At 43.0% G+C, this 18672-nt stretch overlaps 1 protein-coding gene across 1 annotated transcript in view; it reads left to right on the forward strand.

Annotated features, from left to right (window-relative positions):
- Positions 1–18672, forward strand: part of LRRC72 (leucine rich repeat containing 72) — a gene marked incomplete at its 5' end in the record, with an annotated part of 58807 nt that overhangs the window by 28743 nt on the left and 11392 nt on the right. The window contains 3 exons of the mRNA XM_079947700.1: positions 10980–11026; positions 12595–12668; positions 15504–15573. Of these exons, the coding sequence (XP_079803826.1) occupies positions 10980–11026; positions 12595–12668; positions 15504–15573 (191 nt within the window). The remainder of the gene's footprint in view (positions 1–10979; positions 11027–12594; positions 12669–15503; positions 15574–18672) is intronic.

Consider the following 18672-nt stretch of genomic DNA (forward strand, 5'->3'; position numbering starts at 1 on the left):
TTATACATTTCAGTTATACATTTCTCTTCTTACATATACTGATCCCAGTATAATGCTCTAGAACATATCTTTGCCCCAAACCAGTCCTTTTCACCTTAAAATCAGAACAATTTTTATATGTGTGTAGATTCCACCTTGGACTCAAAACTGACTGCAGCTAAAGTCCAAAACTTACTCATTAAAAGTTAAAACTTGATGGTAAGATGAACCCAAACCCACCACTGCAATCCTGATCGCCATTCCACGGCTGAGCAATAATTCAAATCCTTTACTTAAACATCAGACAGGGCCCTTCTTGATTAGGCCACTGGAGGAGGGAGGTGCAGTGCTCTTTTATTGTAAAGGCTGGAGACAGACAGTCAGGGATCCACAGGAGGAGAAATGACCGCTGGGAGGAGCGAAAAGAAGAGACGCCATGGTGCATCTGGAACAGTGGAAGCAGATGCCTTCATGGGCCCCAGCTGCAATGAAACATGATCTCTCCTGCGTTGGTCTCTACAGCCACCCCAGGCACTGTAACTCTCCAATGGTTTGACTTACCCCCGACGGCATACTCTTCCTTTGCCTCTTGTAATAGGCTGATGCCAACCATTTTGGCCAGCTATTCTATATTGTCTCATATGGATCGTTTCATGCTTCCGTTTCTATATATTAGTAATCAAACTACAAGCTGCATGTGCAGCCACTTCATACGCCATTGTTCTTTGACAGAAAGCAGCTCCCAACCACAGTTCTCCTTGTCAGCAGACCCACCAGCACATTTCGTTGGTGTCCTCTCTTCCTAACAAGGATCTGTGAACCCTTTGAGATAGTTCAGAACTTAAGAAGCTATAATAATGATCTGCATTATATTATTGCAGCTGCCTCCATGGGAAAAGTTGTACAAATGGAATCTTTAATTGAGAATCACGAGATTTCTCTTCCCAAGCTGGATGGAGGAGGGCTGTGGTTCTGTAGGAAAATGGTTAATTTGCACGCAGAAACTACCAGCCAGGTTCAATCCCTGGCTTCTGCAGGTAGGGCTGGGAGAAAGCCCTGTCTGAAGGAAGGGAAAAGGGGTACTCAAGTCAGGTGTCTGAAGCAAAATAAACAATAACCTTTTAATTAAGAGACCATGTTCTGACCACTCACGTTCTTCAAAATAAAATCAATCCTGAAAATATAGGGTGTGTCTAATAAGCCAACATCATCCTGGCCACGTTGCTCAGTCCAAAGTCTGGATGAGATCATGCCTTATTACTGTTAGCTGCAAAGCAGCCTGTTATCCTCTAAGAGCCCTGGAAGTAAAATAATAGTTCTCCCAGGCTATCATTAGAGAGGCCTGAGAACAGGGGTGGCCTTTGTAATATGGCATCCCTTGCGAGGCCAACATTTGGCACCCCAACTAGATCTTCTCCATTATGGATCTTCTCAAGTTTGCGCCCACTCCACCTGCACAACCCTAAATCCAGTGCTGCTGGAAGGTGGAAGGACTTTTACTTCCTTTAAAAGAGGATCCTATCACCTTTCATTGAGAAGATGGTGAGCCAGCAATTGTGGCAAGTACCCAGGAAGTCTGAACTCCTCTTGGAGCAAACACTAACACTAACACTACTACTACCAATAATAATAATCATCATCATCATAATTTATTTATACCTCAGCAATCTGGCTGGGTTTCCCTAGCCACTCTAGGCGGCGGCTCCCAAAAGAATATAAGAACACATGATAAAGCACTAAACATTAAAAACTTCCCTAAACAAGGTATCTTCAGATATCTTCTAAAAGTCAGATAGTTATTTATCTCCTGGTGTGAGGGCGTTCCACAGGGTGGGTGCCACTACTGAGAAGGCCCTCTGCCTGGTTCCCTGTAACTTTGCTTCTCGCAATGAGGGAACCGCCAGAAGGCCCTCAGAGCTGGAGCTCAGTGTCTGGGCTGAACGGTGGGGGTGGAGACGCTCCTTCAGGTATACTGGGCCGAGGCCTTTTAGGGCTTTAAAGGTCAGCACCAACACTTTGAATTGTGCTCAGAAACATACTGGGAGCCAATGTAGGTGTTTCAGGACCTTAGCATGGATGGTGGTGGAGGGGCCATATAATACAGTATGGATGCCCTTCAGTGCTGGCTGGGGTTTGTACTTCAAAATATCTGGAGGGCACTAGGCTCATGAAAGCTGGTGGATAACCCATTGACAATCCCAGTTAAGTCCTGGAAAGGCCCACGTTGGATTTTTCTTCCCTGACTTGAAGGGCTGCATCTCACATTTCTCACATTTCATCAGAGGTTCCTCTTGAAGACACTTGGCAGAAGCAGGGATGCCCCTGGGTATTCTGCAACAGGGTGTTTCTTCACAGATTAATTTAAAAGGAAAACAAATTAAAATGGAAAACTTAACTCATCTGCTTTTTTCTTTTTTATTTCTTTGCCTGCTATGTCCCCTGAACCTGCTGTTTCTTTTCTAGTCTCTACTTAGATCCCCCCCCCCATCCTAAATGGATGAGGAGGGACTGTTCTTTTTTTGGTGCATGTGTTCATGATGTTTGGTGCTGATTTACAGCAACAAAAAATATAATTTAATGCAAGCCTTCTCCCTTTCTCCAAATTTCCAGTTTGGCTGAAGATAAATCACGTTAATCCCCCCCGACTGTGGGTTGGGAACAACAGTTATAGTCAATAAATTTCTCTAGATGGTTTCCCAAACATGCATTATTCGCCCAGCCTTTCCCATGAAGGCAGCTGTAATAATATAATATGCTTTGTGTACAAAGTTCATTCCGAAATATCTCCAAGGGTTTACAAACTATTATTATGAAGAAAAGACATCAAAGAAATGCACTGGAGCTGACAAGGCAGGCTGCTGCTTTGCAACTGAACCATGGTTTGTCTCTTCAGTCGTGGAAGCTACTTTATTGAGCTTCCTTCCTGATTTGCTTGCACAAAGCTTATGTGGAGGTTAGATTATATATTTACTGAGCATTTGTTCCGATTTGTTTGCAGGGAGAGAAATGTGGCAATGAGCCTTGATCCTCTTTTGCTTGCAAGGTGTTTTTATGTCTTTCTATTAATCATGCACCCATTCCACACTTTCCAATGTACTTCCCCAACACTTTTTTAACTGCAAAAGGCCTTTAAAAGGGGTGTTGTTGTTGCTGTTGTTGCTGTACAGTACTAGAGTGACAGAGTACTTGAATTCACTTTAATAGTGCAAACCTAAATTTCCATGTATGCATCTGAATTCTTCTTACTGACAGCCTTGGACCATTATCTTTCCCCCAAAATAACACATGCAGTGTTTATGGCTTGGTACACATGAGCCCCGCCCCCCCCCCCCCGAATCTTGGGAATTGTAGTTTGTTCAGTGTGCTGGGAATTGTAGCACACTTGGGTGTAAATTACAGTTCTTGGGATTCTTTGGGGAAAGCCATGTGTTTTAATGTATGGCGTACATTACTAGGGCCAAGCTAGATGCAACAGCAACGACTCTGTACTGGTGGAGTCTCATTCTGAAAGCAAAAAAGACCTAACTTATGTTTCTCTGTGGTTCTTTTCACCCTGCCCAAGCAACAGCTGGTATCAGAGTTAGGCAGATGAGAGAAGCTGTAGGGATGTACGTTGTTTGTGTGTGAGAGGGAAAATCCACTAGTCTGCTTCTCAGCTCAGACCCCCCCCCCCCCACTTTCTACCTGATTGTGGCAGTTCCGTTCTTAAACAAGGCAGAGGTGCTGCTGATCCATCTCCTTTGGCTCCCAAGCAACTGCATTGGCTGAAAGCAACTGCGTTCAATCCACCGTCTCAAACACTTGCCAAAAACAAGCCACACATGTTGAATAACTAGAAAGACTCATATTTTGTAAACAGGAAATTCTGATGGCTGTAAAAAGAAAGGGGCGAGGGGGGGGGGAGAACAGCATGGAAATTTCAGATTACTCTGACCATGAATTTGGCATGTTAAGAGGAACATGAAGATGCACATATGAGGACGTTGGTCAAAGTACAAACAAGATGATGAAAATGGCTGAGTCACACATGCAAGCTCTTAAAGGATGCTTCAACAAATATTACAAGGAATATCCTCAACCACAGGCTGAATGGAAGCACTGTGTGGTCCTGGGACACAATTTTCTAATGAAGAAGTCTTTACGTGTTGCTTTTTATGTGGAGTCTGTCTCACCAATCTGTTCTGGCCTTTCATGGAATGAGTTTTGGTATTGTTATGAGTATGTGGGTGCTAGGAACCCTAAATCCCTGGGTCCAGTAGTTATTAATCAATGCTTGGAATATTAAGACTGGGTGCCAATATTAAGACTGAGTGTGTATGAAGCCAGTGTTTCTTAAGCCATACTCGGGTGTATTGAGCTGTGTGCTAGACACTATTGATTCCCTGCAATCAGCAAGTATAAAAGCTAATTAAGCTAGGCAGCGCTGCCACCCACACTCCTCAGCTGCGGCACATCACACACCTGGCAGCATGTTTGACCAGGCAGCAGAAAGCATCCCACCTTGGCTGTGGCCATAGCAGCTCCACCTCTGCTGTCAGGTCACGCCTGACTCGACAGCGGAGGGCAGGAGGAAAGTGGGCAGCAGTTTCCCTGCCCTTCTCCTACTCTGAACTGTGGCGCACGCTCCATCGCTGCACCACAACAGTATGAACCCGCGGCCCAGCAAATGTTGAAATTGTAGTGAAAGTCATGGGGTGACTGTCAAACATTCAACACATGTGACAAGGTTGAAGCCACTGTGCAGCCATCTTGGTCTGAGGCTGTGTTTGGACCAAGAGGAGACTACTGACTCTCTTAACTGTGCAGGTCACGATCATACAGATGCTGCTGCTCTCCTTCTGAAAATATCATCTTACCTCACCTCTGTCAGTCCCAACCTTGCCTCCCCTTAAAGACCCTGTGGCTTATGCCTAAATATTGCACAATAGCCAGGCCCCCTAAATGGAAGGCCTACTTCCATATAAACGGGACGCAGGTGGCACTGTGAGTTAAACCACAGAGCCTAGGACTTGCTGATCAGAAGGTCGGCGGTTCGAATCCCCACGACGGGGTGAGCTCCCGTTGCTCGGTCCCTGCTCCTGCCAACCTAGCAGTTCGAAAGCACGTCAAAGTGCAAGTAGAGAAATAGGTACCGCTCTGGCAGGAAGGTAAACGGCATTTCCGTGCACTGCTCTGGTTCATTAGAAGTGGCTTAGTCATGCTAGCCACATGACCCGGAAGCTGTACACCAGCTCCCTCGGCCAATAAAGCGAGATAAGCGCTGCAACCCCAGAGTCGGTCACGACTGGACCTAATGGTCAGGGGTCCCTTTACCTCTACAGTGGTACCTCAGCTTAAGTACTTAATTCGTTCCAGAGGTCCCTACTTAACCTGAAACTGTTCTTAACCTGAAGCACCACTTTAGCTAATGGGGCCTCCTGCTGCTGCTGCGCCGCCGGAGCACGATTTCTGTTCTCATCTTGAAGCAAGGTTCTTAACCTGAAGCACTATTTCTGGGTTAGCGGAGTCTGTAACCTGAAGTGTATGTAACCTGAGGTACCACTGTGCTTCCATATAAATAGTAAAGATGGACACCCAGCTGTGACCCAGCCATTCTGCTTAACTTTCGCTAACTCCCTGGGCTCCTCCGTCACCTGTATCTTCTGACAAAGATGACTGAGGAGAGGCTTTTGAGAAGAGGCCTAATGGCCTTACTTCGCCGCTTTCTGGTCAATACTGCACAGGTTGAGGATTTTTATCCTCCACTTCATTATTAGTTCTGCTATATTTTATAAGGGTGTGTGTGTGTGTGTGTGTGTGTGTGTGTGTGTGTGTGTGCTGGTAAGTATCACCCATTTTGGATATAGCCAGAAATACATTTCAAACTCAGATTGAGATTTATACCAAAATTCTTCTCAGTCAGTTCTAAGGAGAGATGCTTGAAGATTGCCATCTAGTGGCTACAAGCAATGTAAGAACAAATACATTTTTTGGGTTTCATCTGCTAGATACTGTACTATATGCTTGCAAGACTACTACTATTTATGGCCTGCCATATACTTTTAAATCCTTTTAATGACACACAGCACACACAGGTATAGATAAATATGCACACAAATGTACCGGTAAGCATTTCCTTATGTACTTATTTAAAATATTTCTAATCTTCCCTTATTGCTAGCAATCCCAGGTGTGGTACAGTAAACCAATTTAAAATCAACAATTATATCCAGCCAATAATAACATGAAATCAACAGCTTCCCAGCGGGAAGGATGTTTAAGACTGATATTACTTGTAATCTGTCTTGGGAGGATTTGTATCCTGAAAGATAGGATTAAATAACTGATATGAATGAATGAATGTCCAGTAAGAAATTAGTAAACAGCAGACAATACATAAATACTGTGTTTTCAGCCTTGGCCTAGAACAAATACCTTACAAATGCCTGATTGTAAGAACAAATACCTTACAAATGACTTGCCTGCATAAGCGAGTCTTCAGCTGGTAACACAAACCAAAAAGAGATGGTGGCAGCTGTATTTCAAAAGGGAGGGCATTCCACATACAGGATGCCACCACAAAGAAGGTTGTCTCCCATTCCCTCCCCCCCATATCAGATATCAATGGCAAAAAGATGTTTCCAAATTTATCTGGCAGGGGAAGAAACCAAGGATTAAGTATAAACTATTAACAGAGACCAATGAAAGAGGTGGCTTCTCTCTGCCGGATTTGAAATTATATTATGAGGCGTCATGTCTCTTCTGGCTACAGGAGTGGATAACCTTAAAAAAATACAGATATCTTAGACCTTGAGGGTTATGATAATAGATTTGGTTGGCATGCATATTTATGGTATGAGAAGACCAAAGTGCATAAAGGGTTTTTGAATCACTTGGTAAGAAAAGCAATTTATGGTGTATGGAAAAAATATAAAAACCTGTTAGAGCAGAAGACACCATGGTGGCTTTCCCCAGTGGAAGTGATATCCTTGAAAAAGACTAATGCAAAAAGTGAATGGGCAACTATAATGGTCAACGGGGTAACAAAAAGGGCCTCTCCTGGCAACCCACATGTGTGGGTTAGTTCAGGGGAAATGCTCCTCAATATTTAAGCCCCAAGTGCTGCACAGGTCATCTTTCGCACCTTGAATTTCACCTAGCTGTATACTGGCAGCCACTCTTCCAGGATCCTATAAGCCTAGGTTCCTTGAGAAGATGACCTCCATCTTCTGTATCATCTGAAGCTTCCCACACAGTGCGTCACAGTAATTTACTTGACCAGACATTCAAATATGACTTTCGTTAGGAATTTTTGTTTCCTCAGAAATACAGAACCATAAACCGGCCCAGCCCTACCACTGGGTAGAGTGAGGTACCTGCCTCAGGCATCAGATCTGGAGAGGGGGAACCAGGGAGCATCAGCAACGTGTTGGAGAACAAAGCTATGTGTGCCCCACGGCCTGCCCTGCACCTCCTAAGCAAACTTGCTTCCCTCAGAAATGCTGTCTTGTTGACAGTGCTGAAGTAAAGCTCAACTGCCAGACCAATTGGCTGAAATCGCTTCATGCCACAAAATCCCTTGGGCCAACAGTCTTGCTTATTAACTTAGCTCTGCTTAGGGACTAGATTTTTTTTTTATTTTTTTTTGAACCAGCTCATGAAACAGATTCACAGTGAAATGCTAAAGAAGAATGTGCTTAACCTGGCATTTTCTGTTTCCCAACAAGGGTTAGCGAGAATAAGGTCTCAGATGCAAAGAATATGTAATAACCACTTATGTTGAGCTGTTGACAGAGAAGGGGTGCTTTATGCCAGTTTTCAAGTTTGATGAAAATGGGTGGCATTATTTTTCTGTTGGGAGCAGGAGGGGAAGTTAAATTATTATATTGCCTTAAGGTACTGAGAGTCATAAGTGATATGAAAGTGGCAAAACATCAAGAACACACATTCAGCAGGATCCCAGAAGGTGAGTCAGGAACCAGGAGTTGTGGGTCAAGCAAGTACTCAGGCCCAGAGGCTGAGAACAAAATAAGATATAGGTCTGAGAGACAAGCCAGAAATCAGGACTGATAAGCAAATCAGGACCAAAAGACAAAGCAGGAGGCAGAAGCAAGCCAGTCATCAGGACTGGAGGATACAGGAACATCCCAGAGCTCAGGAAAACCTCGTTGCAAGGCTCAGTTGGAACAGGAAGCCCTGCTATTACTCCTTCCTATCCAGAAGATCCCATGACTACCTAGAGTGAGCAGAGTCAGTCTCAGGCCTGAGGGTACTTCACTGATGTTGCTTCAGGAGGTGACATGATGCCCTCCCTTGCCTGAGCTCCCTTCCTTCTGCATTTCCTCAAGGCACATACAGTTTTCTTAAGTAGCCATAGGCAAGGTTAGGGATGGGTTGCCTCAAAATTTCTCTCAGGCCATTGATGGCTCCTTCAGAAGTTGATAATATGTGCTCCCTGGTCCATCCATCAATCTGGAAACTAATTGTGCAAGTCCAGTTTCTGAATCAGTGGCATAGCGTGGTAGGCAGAGGGGCACCACCAGGCACACCCCACCCCTGAGTTGGCAGAGTAGTCAGGCCAAGAAGGCGTGTGACCACCGCCACCAGGAGCAGCAGTGGCAGCAGTCATGTGCTCACAGGCTCCGGCACACGGCTCCACCTCAGCTTCCCAATCCACCAGGGTAGGGCAACATTTGCCCTGCTCCGGGCACTGGCAACCCACGCTATGCTTCTGTTCTGAATATTGTTTCATCTACAATTTCATATATGAATGTAATATGTGAATCTGAGCGAGTTAGCTACTATACAAAATAAAGTAGGCCCTATCCCTATAATGTGTACAAGTGGTGACAAAGAGCCAATACTCCAAACAGTGAAGATAAAGAGCCAAAATTAGTTTTGATGAGCTATAAGGTGAGCTAGTCTTTAGTGTGACTACCTAAGCAGTGATCCAGGCTGAAAATAGAAACACATTCACTACGCACCCAAGTTTCAGCAAGCATCTTAATGTCGTCAAAAAAGACTTCAAAGTCAAAGCCTAAGGCACCTGCTCCCAGAAGCCTAAAGCTGCATCTTCTCCATTTAGAAGTCTGCTGTTCAGTGATTAATCCTGCTGTTGGAAATGTTTGTGATGACGTAATTTTCCTATAAGAAATGAAAACTTTATTTCTATTCTTTTCTTTTATCATTTGATCTGTCCCCATAGAGTTCTAAAGTGAGAGTTTTGGCACATTTTAGTCTAAACATTTTTTTTCATGTGTGAGACTTATAATAAATACCCCGTTTTTATGTGTAGCTGTGCTTCAAAGTCACATATGTTCTTCCTTGGTGTATGGGACGACCGTGTCACTCCAATTACCTAATGTAGCTTTAGTAACTAAAAAAAGGAAAAGAAACATGATACACTGATATACGTGCTATGGTTTATATACTTAAAAGAAAACTGCTGATAAAACAGGCACCATGGATACTAAATCCCCATGAAAACTAAATTTCTATGACACTATTTTTAGCTCCATCCATTTATCATTTATTTTACAGAGGTACAGACAAGGGCTGCATTCATACCACACACCTAAAGTACCATGATACCACTTTAGGCAACCATGGCTTCCCCCAAAGGATTCTGGGAGCTGTAGTTTGTTAAGGGTGTTGAGAGTTGTTAGGAGACCCCATTCCACTCCCAGAGCTATTACTCCCAGAGGGTCTAATAAGCAATCCCTCTTCTTCTCAGAGAACGCTGGGAACTGTAACTCTCTGAGGTGAGTAACAACTCTCAGCACCCTCAACAAACTACAGCTCCCAGAATTCTTTGGGGAAAGCCATAATTGCTTAAAGTGGTATCATAGTGCTTTAAATGTATGGTGTGAATGTGTCCAAGGAGATACAGGAACATAAGTAATTCAGTCCATGCCACCTTCCTCAGATTTATTTGTCCCTTGGGATTCTCCCCAGGCCACATTTTTCATCAGCCCTTCCTCATACCCTGTTTGAGTGTTTTCGCCCGGCTGAAATGTGCCCTTGAACTCTGGTAATACTTCTGGCTGGCCTGGATAGAAAACTGAGGCAGGTGTGTAGAAATACAATTGTTTTTATTTGTAACTGTTTTTAGAACTGTTTAACTATTCTAGAGTGTTTTTCTTTGTTTTAGTTGTTGTTAATTGTGCATCTGTTTGCTGGCCTGGACTCCTCTGGTGGGGAAAGGCAAGATATGAATAATAAATCTGATGCAGAGGACACAATAAAATACACATAACCAAGAATATGACAGCTGGAACTTGGCTCAGCACCCTGAAGGAAAGACAGTCAGAGCTATTGATATTCCAGCCACAAAACACCACCACCCTTCCCTCCCTCAGCCCATTGCAAGCACTCCATGATTGCTGTTCCCTTTTCCCTGCCTCTTAGTGGCTGGCTTTGCTGTGATAGTTGGCTGGGAAGCGCAGTTCCAAAATGGCGGCTGTCCCTGTGCAGAGAAGCTTTGTGTTCATATGGTGTGTGGGAAGAGATGCCACCAATAGACCACTTCAAAAAAGATAACCCCAGTTACAAATGCACCCTTTTTCTAATTCTGCATGTATCTCCTTTCCTTCATCCACTACAGACCACGATGTCCGTGGGCAAGGCTTTGTGAGTTCACCATAAATGCCAGGCTGCTCCTCATCTCCACCAGTCTGGGGTAACCAGGTGGAGAAGTTGGCCCCTGAGTGAGCAACTATAAGACTAGCTGGCAGGTGTGGTCGCAAGGTAGGAGAGCACATCCGCCTGCTGCCTGATGCAAACATGCCAGAGGAAAGTGAAAGGAAAAGAGGTGGAAGCGAGTTTCAGGTGTGACAGTTTGAATGAGGCCAATGTGGAAGGCTGCCGCCGCTGCCTGTCACCATGTCTTTAAGGAAGGTTGAGTTAGAATGTCAGTTAGAGGCAGCCAAGCTGGATTCTGCTTCTCCTCCTTTGTGAATGAAGCATCCAGGGGAAGGTTGGTTGGCTGGCGAAGGGGGAGATTATGCACCCTGCGTCCAGCCTGAGAAAGCCTGGGGAGCCACGGTGCATCAGTGCAGAGGCTGCTGAGGTAGGTGGATGGACGGTCCAACTGAGGGTAAAGAAGCTTCTTCCTGCATCTTGAGCCAGTGTGGTATAGTGGTTAAGAGTGGTGGACTCATAATCTGGTGAACCGGGTTCGCGTCCATGCTCCTCCACATGCAGCTGCTGGGTGACCTTGGGCTAGTCACACTTCTCTCTGAAGTCTCTCAGCCTCACTCACCTCACAGAGTGTTTGTTGTGGGGGAGGAAGGGAAAGGAGAATGTTAGCTGCTTTGAGACTCCTTAGGGTAGTAGAACTCCTGTTAGAATAAACAAGTTCCGTTATAAATACTGAAATACCAAATAATATGGATAACAATGTGTAACAGAAAAAGAAGCAGAAAGTTGATTTAATAGTGTGTGAAAGAAAGTAATAGAAATGGAAAGAAATTGCAATTGAGTGGACTGGAAGTCTAACACAGGGTGGCGTGAGGGGTGAGGGACAGTGGTGGGAAAAGGAAGTATGTGTGGGATTGTGTGTGGGTATGTATGAATATTTTTAAGGATTGTATGAAATGTATGTTTGTTTGTATATCGGTAATATGCATGTATAAATGTATTAATGTTGAATTATTTCAATAAATCTTTTAAAATTAAAAAAGAGACTCCTTAGGGTAGTGATAAAGTGGGATAGCAAATCCTTCTTCTTCTTCTTCTTCTTCTTCTTCTTCTTGAATTTCATGACATGCCAGGGGTGAGGAAGAGACTGGCCGTGCCTCCTGTGTTGTAGAAGCAGTATGGGGTGGGGGATTCTGAAAAGGCTGCAATTGAGGCCTCTGAGGAGCATGCCACAGCCATCCTTAGAGGCCAGATCTGCTGTCCCTGTGGATCCTGCCGCCCAAGGCAGCCACCGCACCTTGCCTCATGGGTGGGCCAGCACTGCAGATTACATCTGTGTCTTAAACGTCTGTGTTGCTTGGTTTTGTTTTATTTTGATCTGTCGATGCAAGATTGCCTGCCAGCTGCAGTTCAGCACATCAAGGAATCCTAAAGCTGGTTTAAACAGTATCATGCTTGCATCAGTCTGGTCTGATAAGAAACTTTGGCAGAAAACGTCCAGCCAATTAAGAATGATATCATATGAACTGGCCCTAAACTCATGTTCAGCCATGAGTTTATTAACTCCCGTAGAACAAGGCTCCCCACCCCCATACTCTTATAGCTATGCTTTGAATATATGATTTGTAGGAGTGAATCTTTTTTTCCCTTCCAAATTCCCATGACTCTAGACTGACTAATGACGAAAAACAAAGAATTAATAGCTGAGAGCTATATAGCAATCCTCATATCTATGTTTCTTCCTCTATCTTCCAGGAGCCAGTGTTGCCCCCAGGCATTCAGTGCTGTCTTCCCCACAAATATGTGGTAAGGCACGTACTGAAGCGAAATGAAGTAAGGAGGATAAAAACTGGAATGTAATAGCTGTAGGTATTTTTTCTTTCTTCTATTCAAGAATAGGCGAGAAAGAGATCCTGTGAATTGAATTTCTCTTTTTATATGTAAGAATATATTTTGTTTAATTATGTGCATTGTTTCTGACACACCATTTGTTTCCAGGCTTTAGGAAAACAGTTGAAAATATGTGGCTATAAGAAAAATAATGAAGTTACCGATTTGTATCTTGGTGAAAAGTAAGTACCGTATATTCTTCTTCTTCTTTTGCTGATTTAAGGCACTGTTCTGTTAGGCTCAGCTGAAAAGAATCAATTTTTAGACTGATTAATCTTTAAGCAATAGAAAACAGAACTTCTTTTTGGTTCTGTGAAAATAAAATAGTTTGTTTCCAGGACCAGTACGTTGCCATTTCATTCTTAAATCTTTATTTTGTGAGGCCAGCGCTCATCTTAAGAAAGGTAAAGGTAAAGGACCCCGACCATCTTAAAGAAGGTAAAGGTAAAGTCCAGTCACGAATGACTCTGGGGTTGCGGCACTCATCTCGTTTTACTGGCCAAGGGAGCCAACGTTTGTCCGCAGACAGTTTTTCCAGGTCATGTGGCCAGCATGACTAAGCCGCTTCTGGAGAAGCCAGAGCAGCACACGGAAATGCCGTTTACCTTCCTGCCGGAGTGGTACCTATTTATCTACTTGCATGTTGACGTGCTTTCGAACTGCTAGGTGGGCAGGAGCTGGGACCAGGCAACTGGACCTCACCACCGACCTTCCGATTGGCAAGCCCAAGAGGTTCAGTGGTTTAGACCACAACGCCACCCGCATCCCATAGAGCTTATCTTAGAAAAGGCTAAATATCAGAATTCCCTTAGTGATGTACAAATTGTGCTAGCAGAATGGTTTGCACAAGAGAAGGCGCAGGAACCAGCATAATGCACAATCATTATTATCTTCCTTACCAGAACACAGTAGGGGTTGCTCTAGCAGTCAGAGAATGTTGAATGTAGGCCAGAGTTTGTACATCCAAACCAGCAAACTGATTTGTAGTTTCCCTCCAAATCATAATTGCTCACCATGACTTGCTTCTGCTTTGCAGTTTAGGCATATGCTAAGCAGGAAGCAGTTCATTGTATCTGCCCATACAAGGGGAAGAAACGACCAAATAACCAGAGCATGGTTGTTTCCACACCTCCCAAACCATAGTTTGCAACATTACTTCTAAACAGGCTGACTTGTGTTGTGTTGATTGGAGCGGGGCTGCTATAAAAAGCTAATAAATATTTAAGTCTGTGCATTAAAATCCTCCAGTACTGTTAATGAAGCACAGGAAATTCTGCTTCTGAGAAAGCTGTCATCTTGAGGAAATTGATTAGTTTAGTTGTAAATTGGAAAAGAATGCTGGAGGCCCAAAGGGCATGCAAAGACTAGAAAGACCTGCATAAAGAGGCAGGTTAAAAAAATTATTGGAATTAAACTCTCCTTGGAAGAAATGTGATGCCTTTGGGTGCAATCCTCAGATGAGTTTCTCCAGATATGTTCTATTTATTTCAGTAGAATGTCTCTAGAGTAAGTGGTTTGAGGGCTGCAGTCTGTTCATCAAAAGGGTAGGCCTGGAGATATGGGGCGGGGGGGGGGGGATGAAGCCAATTAAAAATAAGTTTAAACTTTTGGAGAGAGAAATAGGAGATAACTTGCATGTGGATAGAAGTCAATAAGGAAAAGTAATTGTTGTGTGTACATTGTACAGAGCTCCAGCATTCTATAAATAAAAACATCATGGGATTGAGAATTTTGCCCAGGTATGTCGTTTTGTCAAGAGTCCTTTAAGCCATGGCTAAATTGCCAAGAATCTGTGCCATAACTGAATGCAGTACAATGGTACCTCGGGTTGCATACGCTTCAGGTTACATATGCTTCAGGTTACAGACTCTGCTAACCCAGAAATAGTGCTTCAGGTTAAGAACTTTGCTTCAGGATGAGAACAGAAATCGTGCTCCGGCGGCATGGCAGCAGCGGAAGGCCCCATTAGCTAAAGTGGTGCTTCAGGTTAAGAACAGTTTCAGGTTAAGTATGGACCTCCGGAACGAATTAAGTACTTAACCTGAGGTACCACTGTATGCAGAGTATCTGTTCCGGGTTTTCTTTTTCCCTAGAGAGATCAAACCAATCGCACTAGGCTTCCTCTGCCATTGTTAGACAGGCTCTTCAAGCCTGGCAACAGAGCAAATAGAAGACAAGTGTTCATTCACCACATCATCTAGTTCCTGTTAGGTGGGAAGCCATACATCTCCAGGTATTTCCTCACCCCAAATGGTTCATAGCTCCGCCCCCCTCCCCCCCCCCCGTCTTTAATATACATTGATCATGACAAATGGAAAGAACATTGAGAAACAAGCAAAACAACCCAGATTATCAGCTTCAGAAGAAGCCAGAATATTAAACCATGATATTATATCCTGGCTTGTTCCAAAGCTGCTAACCAAGCTGATACATGATCATCTGAAGTCAACCACTGATACCTGCGTTCCTCACCAAATATGAGGAAAAATTGTGGACACTGAGAACTGTTGGTACTTAACAAAAGTCATTTATTTACTACTTTAGATGCTCAGCAACCACTGGGTGTGAATGAATTTCCCTATACAGTGGTACCTCAAGTTACAAATGCCTCAGGTGTCAGACGCTACAGGTTACAAACTCCGCTAACCTGGAAAAGTTACGAGTTGAGAACTTTGCTCCAGAATGAGAACGGAAATCATGTGCTGGCAGTGTAGCGGCAGCAAGAGGCCCCATTAGCGAAAGCACGCCTCTAATTAAGTATAGTTTCAGGTTAAGAACAGACCTCCAGAACAAATTAAGTTCGTAACTAGAGGTACCACTGTATTACTTCATAAACAGTACTGTATATGCTTTTCTGACAAAAGAGGGTTGCTTACTGCCAACAGTATGTGAGCACATTGAATCAAAAAGCAGCTGTTACTGATGCAATTACATAACTGCTTCAGTGCTTATTTCTGATGTATACTAGTATATTAAAGTGGGTATTAACAACTGAAGTTATATAACTTTTGTTTCAGAGGATTAAAAGAAATCCCTGATTTATCACAGTTCCGGATATTAAGCCATTTGTGGCTAAATAATAATAAGGTAATAAATATAAAGTTTACATTATTTTTTACACTTTTGACTTTATTTTTGACAGTAAAAAGTAATGGGGGATTTTGTAGCATTAAAAAAAAAAAGCTTAGAATTTGTTGAATTTATAGACTGGGTCCAAAGCTAAAATGCAACCCCATTCATTTCAAGAAAAGAGATTTAAACATATGCCTAACTGCCACAATGGAATCAAATTTTGGCTGTGTGTTTAGTACTAGTACAGTGGTACCTTGGTCCTCAAACTTAATCTGTTCCAGAAGTCCATTCCAAAACCAAAGCGTTCCAAAACCAAGGCATGCTTTCCCCTAGAAAGTAATGCAAAGTGGGTGAATCCGTTCCAGACTTTTAAAACAACCCCTAAAACAGCAACTTAACGTGAATTTTACTATCTAACGAGACCATTGATCCATAAAATGAAAGTAATAAACAATGTACTGCAGTCACACAATCAATCAGTCAGTAGCTGAACTGGGTTCCACACAGTCATAAAAACAAAACAAAAAGAGCCACAAAAACAAAAATGCAAAAGAGATAGCAAAAACAGACAGACCTCAGCATAACACTCAAAACGGAAGCGTGGCACTCAAATCGGAAGCATAACGCTCAAAACGGAGCACATTCGGCTTCCGTAAAAAGTTTGCAAACCGGAACACTTACTTCCGGGTTTACAGTGTTTGAATTCCAAGTTGTTTGAATACCAAGGCATTTGAGAACCAAGGTACCACTGTACAAGTATCACCATATGGTTGGGAGAAAGGGCTCTAAGGGATGGAAAAACTCCCATGTGAAATTGCTGGTCAGTGCAAACAATCCTGAACTCTCGGGACAAATGATCTGACATTTGTCAGATACTTTCAGCAGCTTCCTCTGCTTCTATATTGCTGAGGCAGGGAGAATTTGCCCTTGGGTACTTTCCCAGAGCCATTTGCTCCCAACCCCTGGTGAGCCACAAACACCATCCTTTCCAGTTCAGAGCTTTTTGGTGCCCCCGTTTGAGACTGAACATTGAGTGCATTTAGGCAGCCTCTATAATGAGGCAGGTGCACTCCCTGGACTCTCAGGGCAGAATATATTCAAGTTTAAATGCAGAAACATTTATCGAATCATGAATTACATGTTATAACAATTAACCAAGAAGAATAAATAGGCAGATGGAAGGCTTTTTGAAGTCACACAATAGCCACAGCTTTTGTCACTGGCTGCTCATGTATGACTGTAAATACATGCATACATTTCTAAGGCTAGGAAAAGATACTGTAAAATTCCATATAATTTGGGAGAACATACAGGTTTATTGCCTTGGGCTAAGAGTAATCACATGCCATATAATGTCAACCATGTTGAAAGGCTGCCGTTATTACAATGTTTTGCATCTTTCAGTATGCTAGCAAGCAGACAGCTTCTTTGTACAGCTCAGGCCTTTACAATGTAGGGCCACCTCTATGCTTGCTTGCTTGTGCACCCCCTGGGTTGATTCCAAATACCTGTTGCTTGTTTCCCATACCTGTGGAAAGTTGAAAGGCCGAGAGAGTGGAAGTCTTGTGAGCTGTGGCTGGTGGTGTAGCACCCTGCTTGTGGTTAACGCTTAGCTGGAATGAAATATTCAACGCAGCAATAGAGAAATTAAAATAGTAATTTATTTGTCAGACAAATAAATATGAGGCACAGTGGTATATGGTTACCAAGCTCTGGCCTGGCCTCTTGCCATTCTGGCCAGCACTTATATTTCCTTAATCCAGCCCCCTTGCTCCTCCTGTGGCTGCCTCTGTCCAATCAGCCTGGTTAAAATTCCTATTGGCTGTTTGCTAGAACCAATCACAAAAGATACACCCATTTCCTTCTTGCCCTTTTATGGAAATCAAAAAGCTATATATTCTTCTATCTATAAATGACAAATAAGTAGTAATATATCTTACATGTGTCTCAACAAGGAATCTTAATTACCAGCTCACCTCTTGCCCTCCTTGCCCTATTGCCTTCCAAAACAGATAATTAATCTTGAATTTTTATCTTATGCATATGTCAAGGATTGAGTTCACATCAACATTGAGAGATCTCCTTCATTTGAAGGTTTCTAAACAAAAGGCCTGACAACCATATATCAGGAGTGCTCGATTGGCGTCTTCTGTCTGGCAAGGGGCTTGGCTGGTGGCTGACTTAATTTCAGGATAGTTACAACTCTTACAACTATATGAAATAAGAATCTAGCATTTCTTAAATCCTTTGCATAATTATATTTAAACTAATATATTTAATACATAAACAACCTTTTAAAAGGAAAAGAAATCTTAAAAGGATCTTAGTTTAAGAAAGAAACAGCTTTAGAAAAGTCTTCCTAAAAATGTTCTCTTTCTGCCAGCTAGATGCTTTTTCACTGCTCTTGACCTTCTTAACCTTAGGAAGAAGATATGGCTCATTTTACTATTTATCCACCCTTAATTTGTAGGGTCAGTGTAACCTTGGCTGTCAGCCTGTAATTCCCTTTTTTACGACTTTGAGAATTGTTTTCTGCTATAAATCAGGGGGGCCCCTTGTCTAGGAGTAGAACATCTTGCCAAGGTTTTTAGGCAACTGGTCTTCTGCCTGGCATGAAACAGAACATTTTTAAGCTCATTCTTAAAATACAAGCCCTGATTAAACATATAAGCTTTAATAAAAATGCAAGCTTATGATTAGATGCCTCAGGGGAAGAATAGACATAAAGTATCAGGGAGTGCGGAAGGGGAGGGGAAAGATAACCTAAACATGAAATATAGGATGCAGAAAGACTTGTGAGGTGGAGAAAGAGTGTAAGAGAGGGATATTATATATATTTTTAAAGCAAAAGAATGAGACTGTTGGATGGGAGAAAGGTAAGAGCACCACATTTATTGAATACAGAAAGTCTATGAGGGCTCTCACTCACACACGCAAACATTTTATTACATCTATCCACTTCCACAATGCAGTTCAAGGTGGTTTACAGGCCACTGAGCATGGCTAAGTTCAGCAAGCTTGCTGCATCTTGTCCCTTCAGCCCACCTGCTGGGACCAGCTCATCACTTCCACCGTTTGTGAGAACTGAGCCATTGTTAAAGGTGCCCCAGACTT

This window comes from Podarcis cretensis (assembly GCF_951804945.1).
Source record: "Podarcis cretensis genome assembly, chromosome: 12".
Lineage (NCBI taxonomy): Eukaryota > Metazoa > Chordata > Lepidosauria > Squamata > Lacertidae > Podarcis > Podarcis cretensis.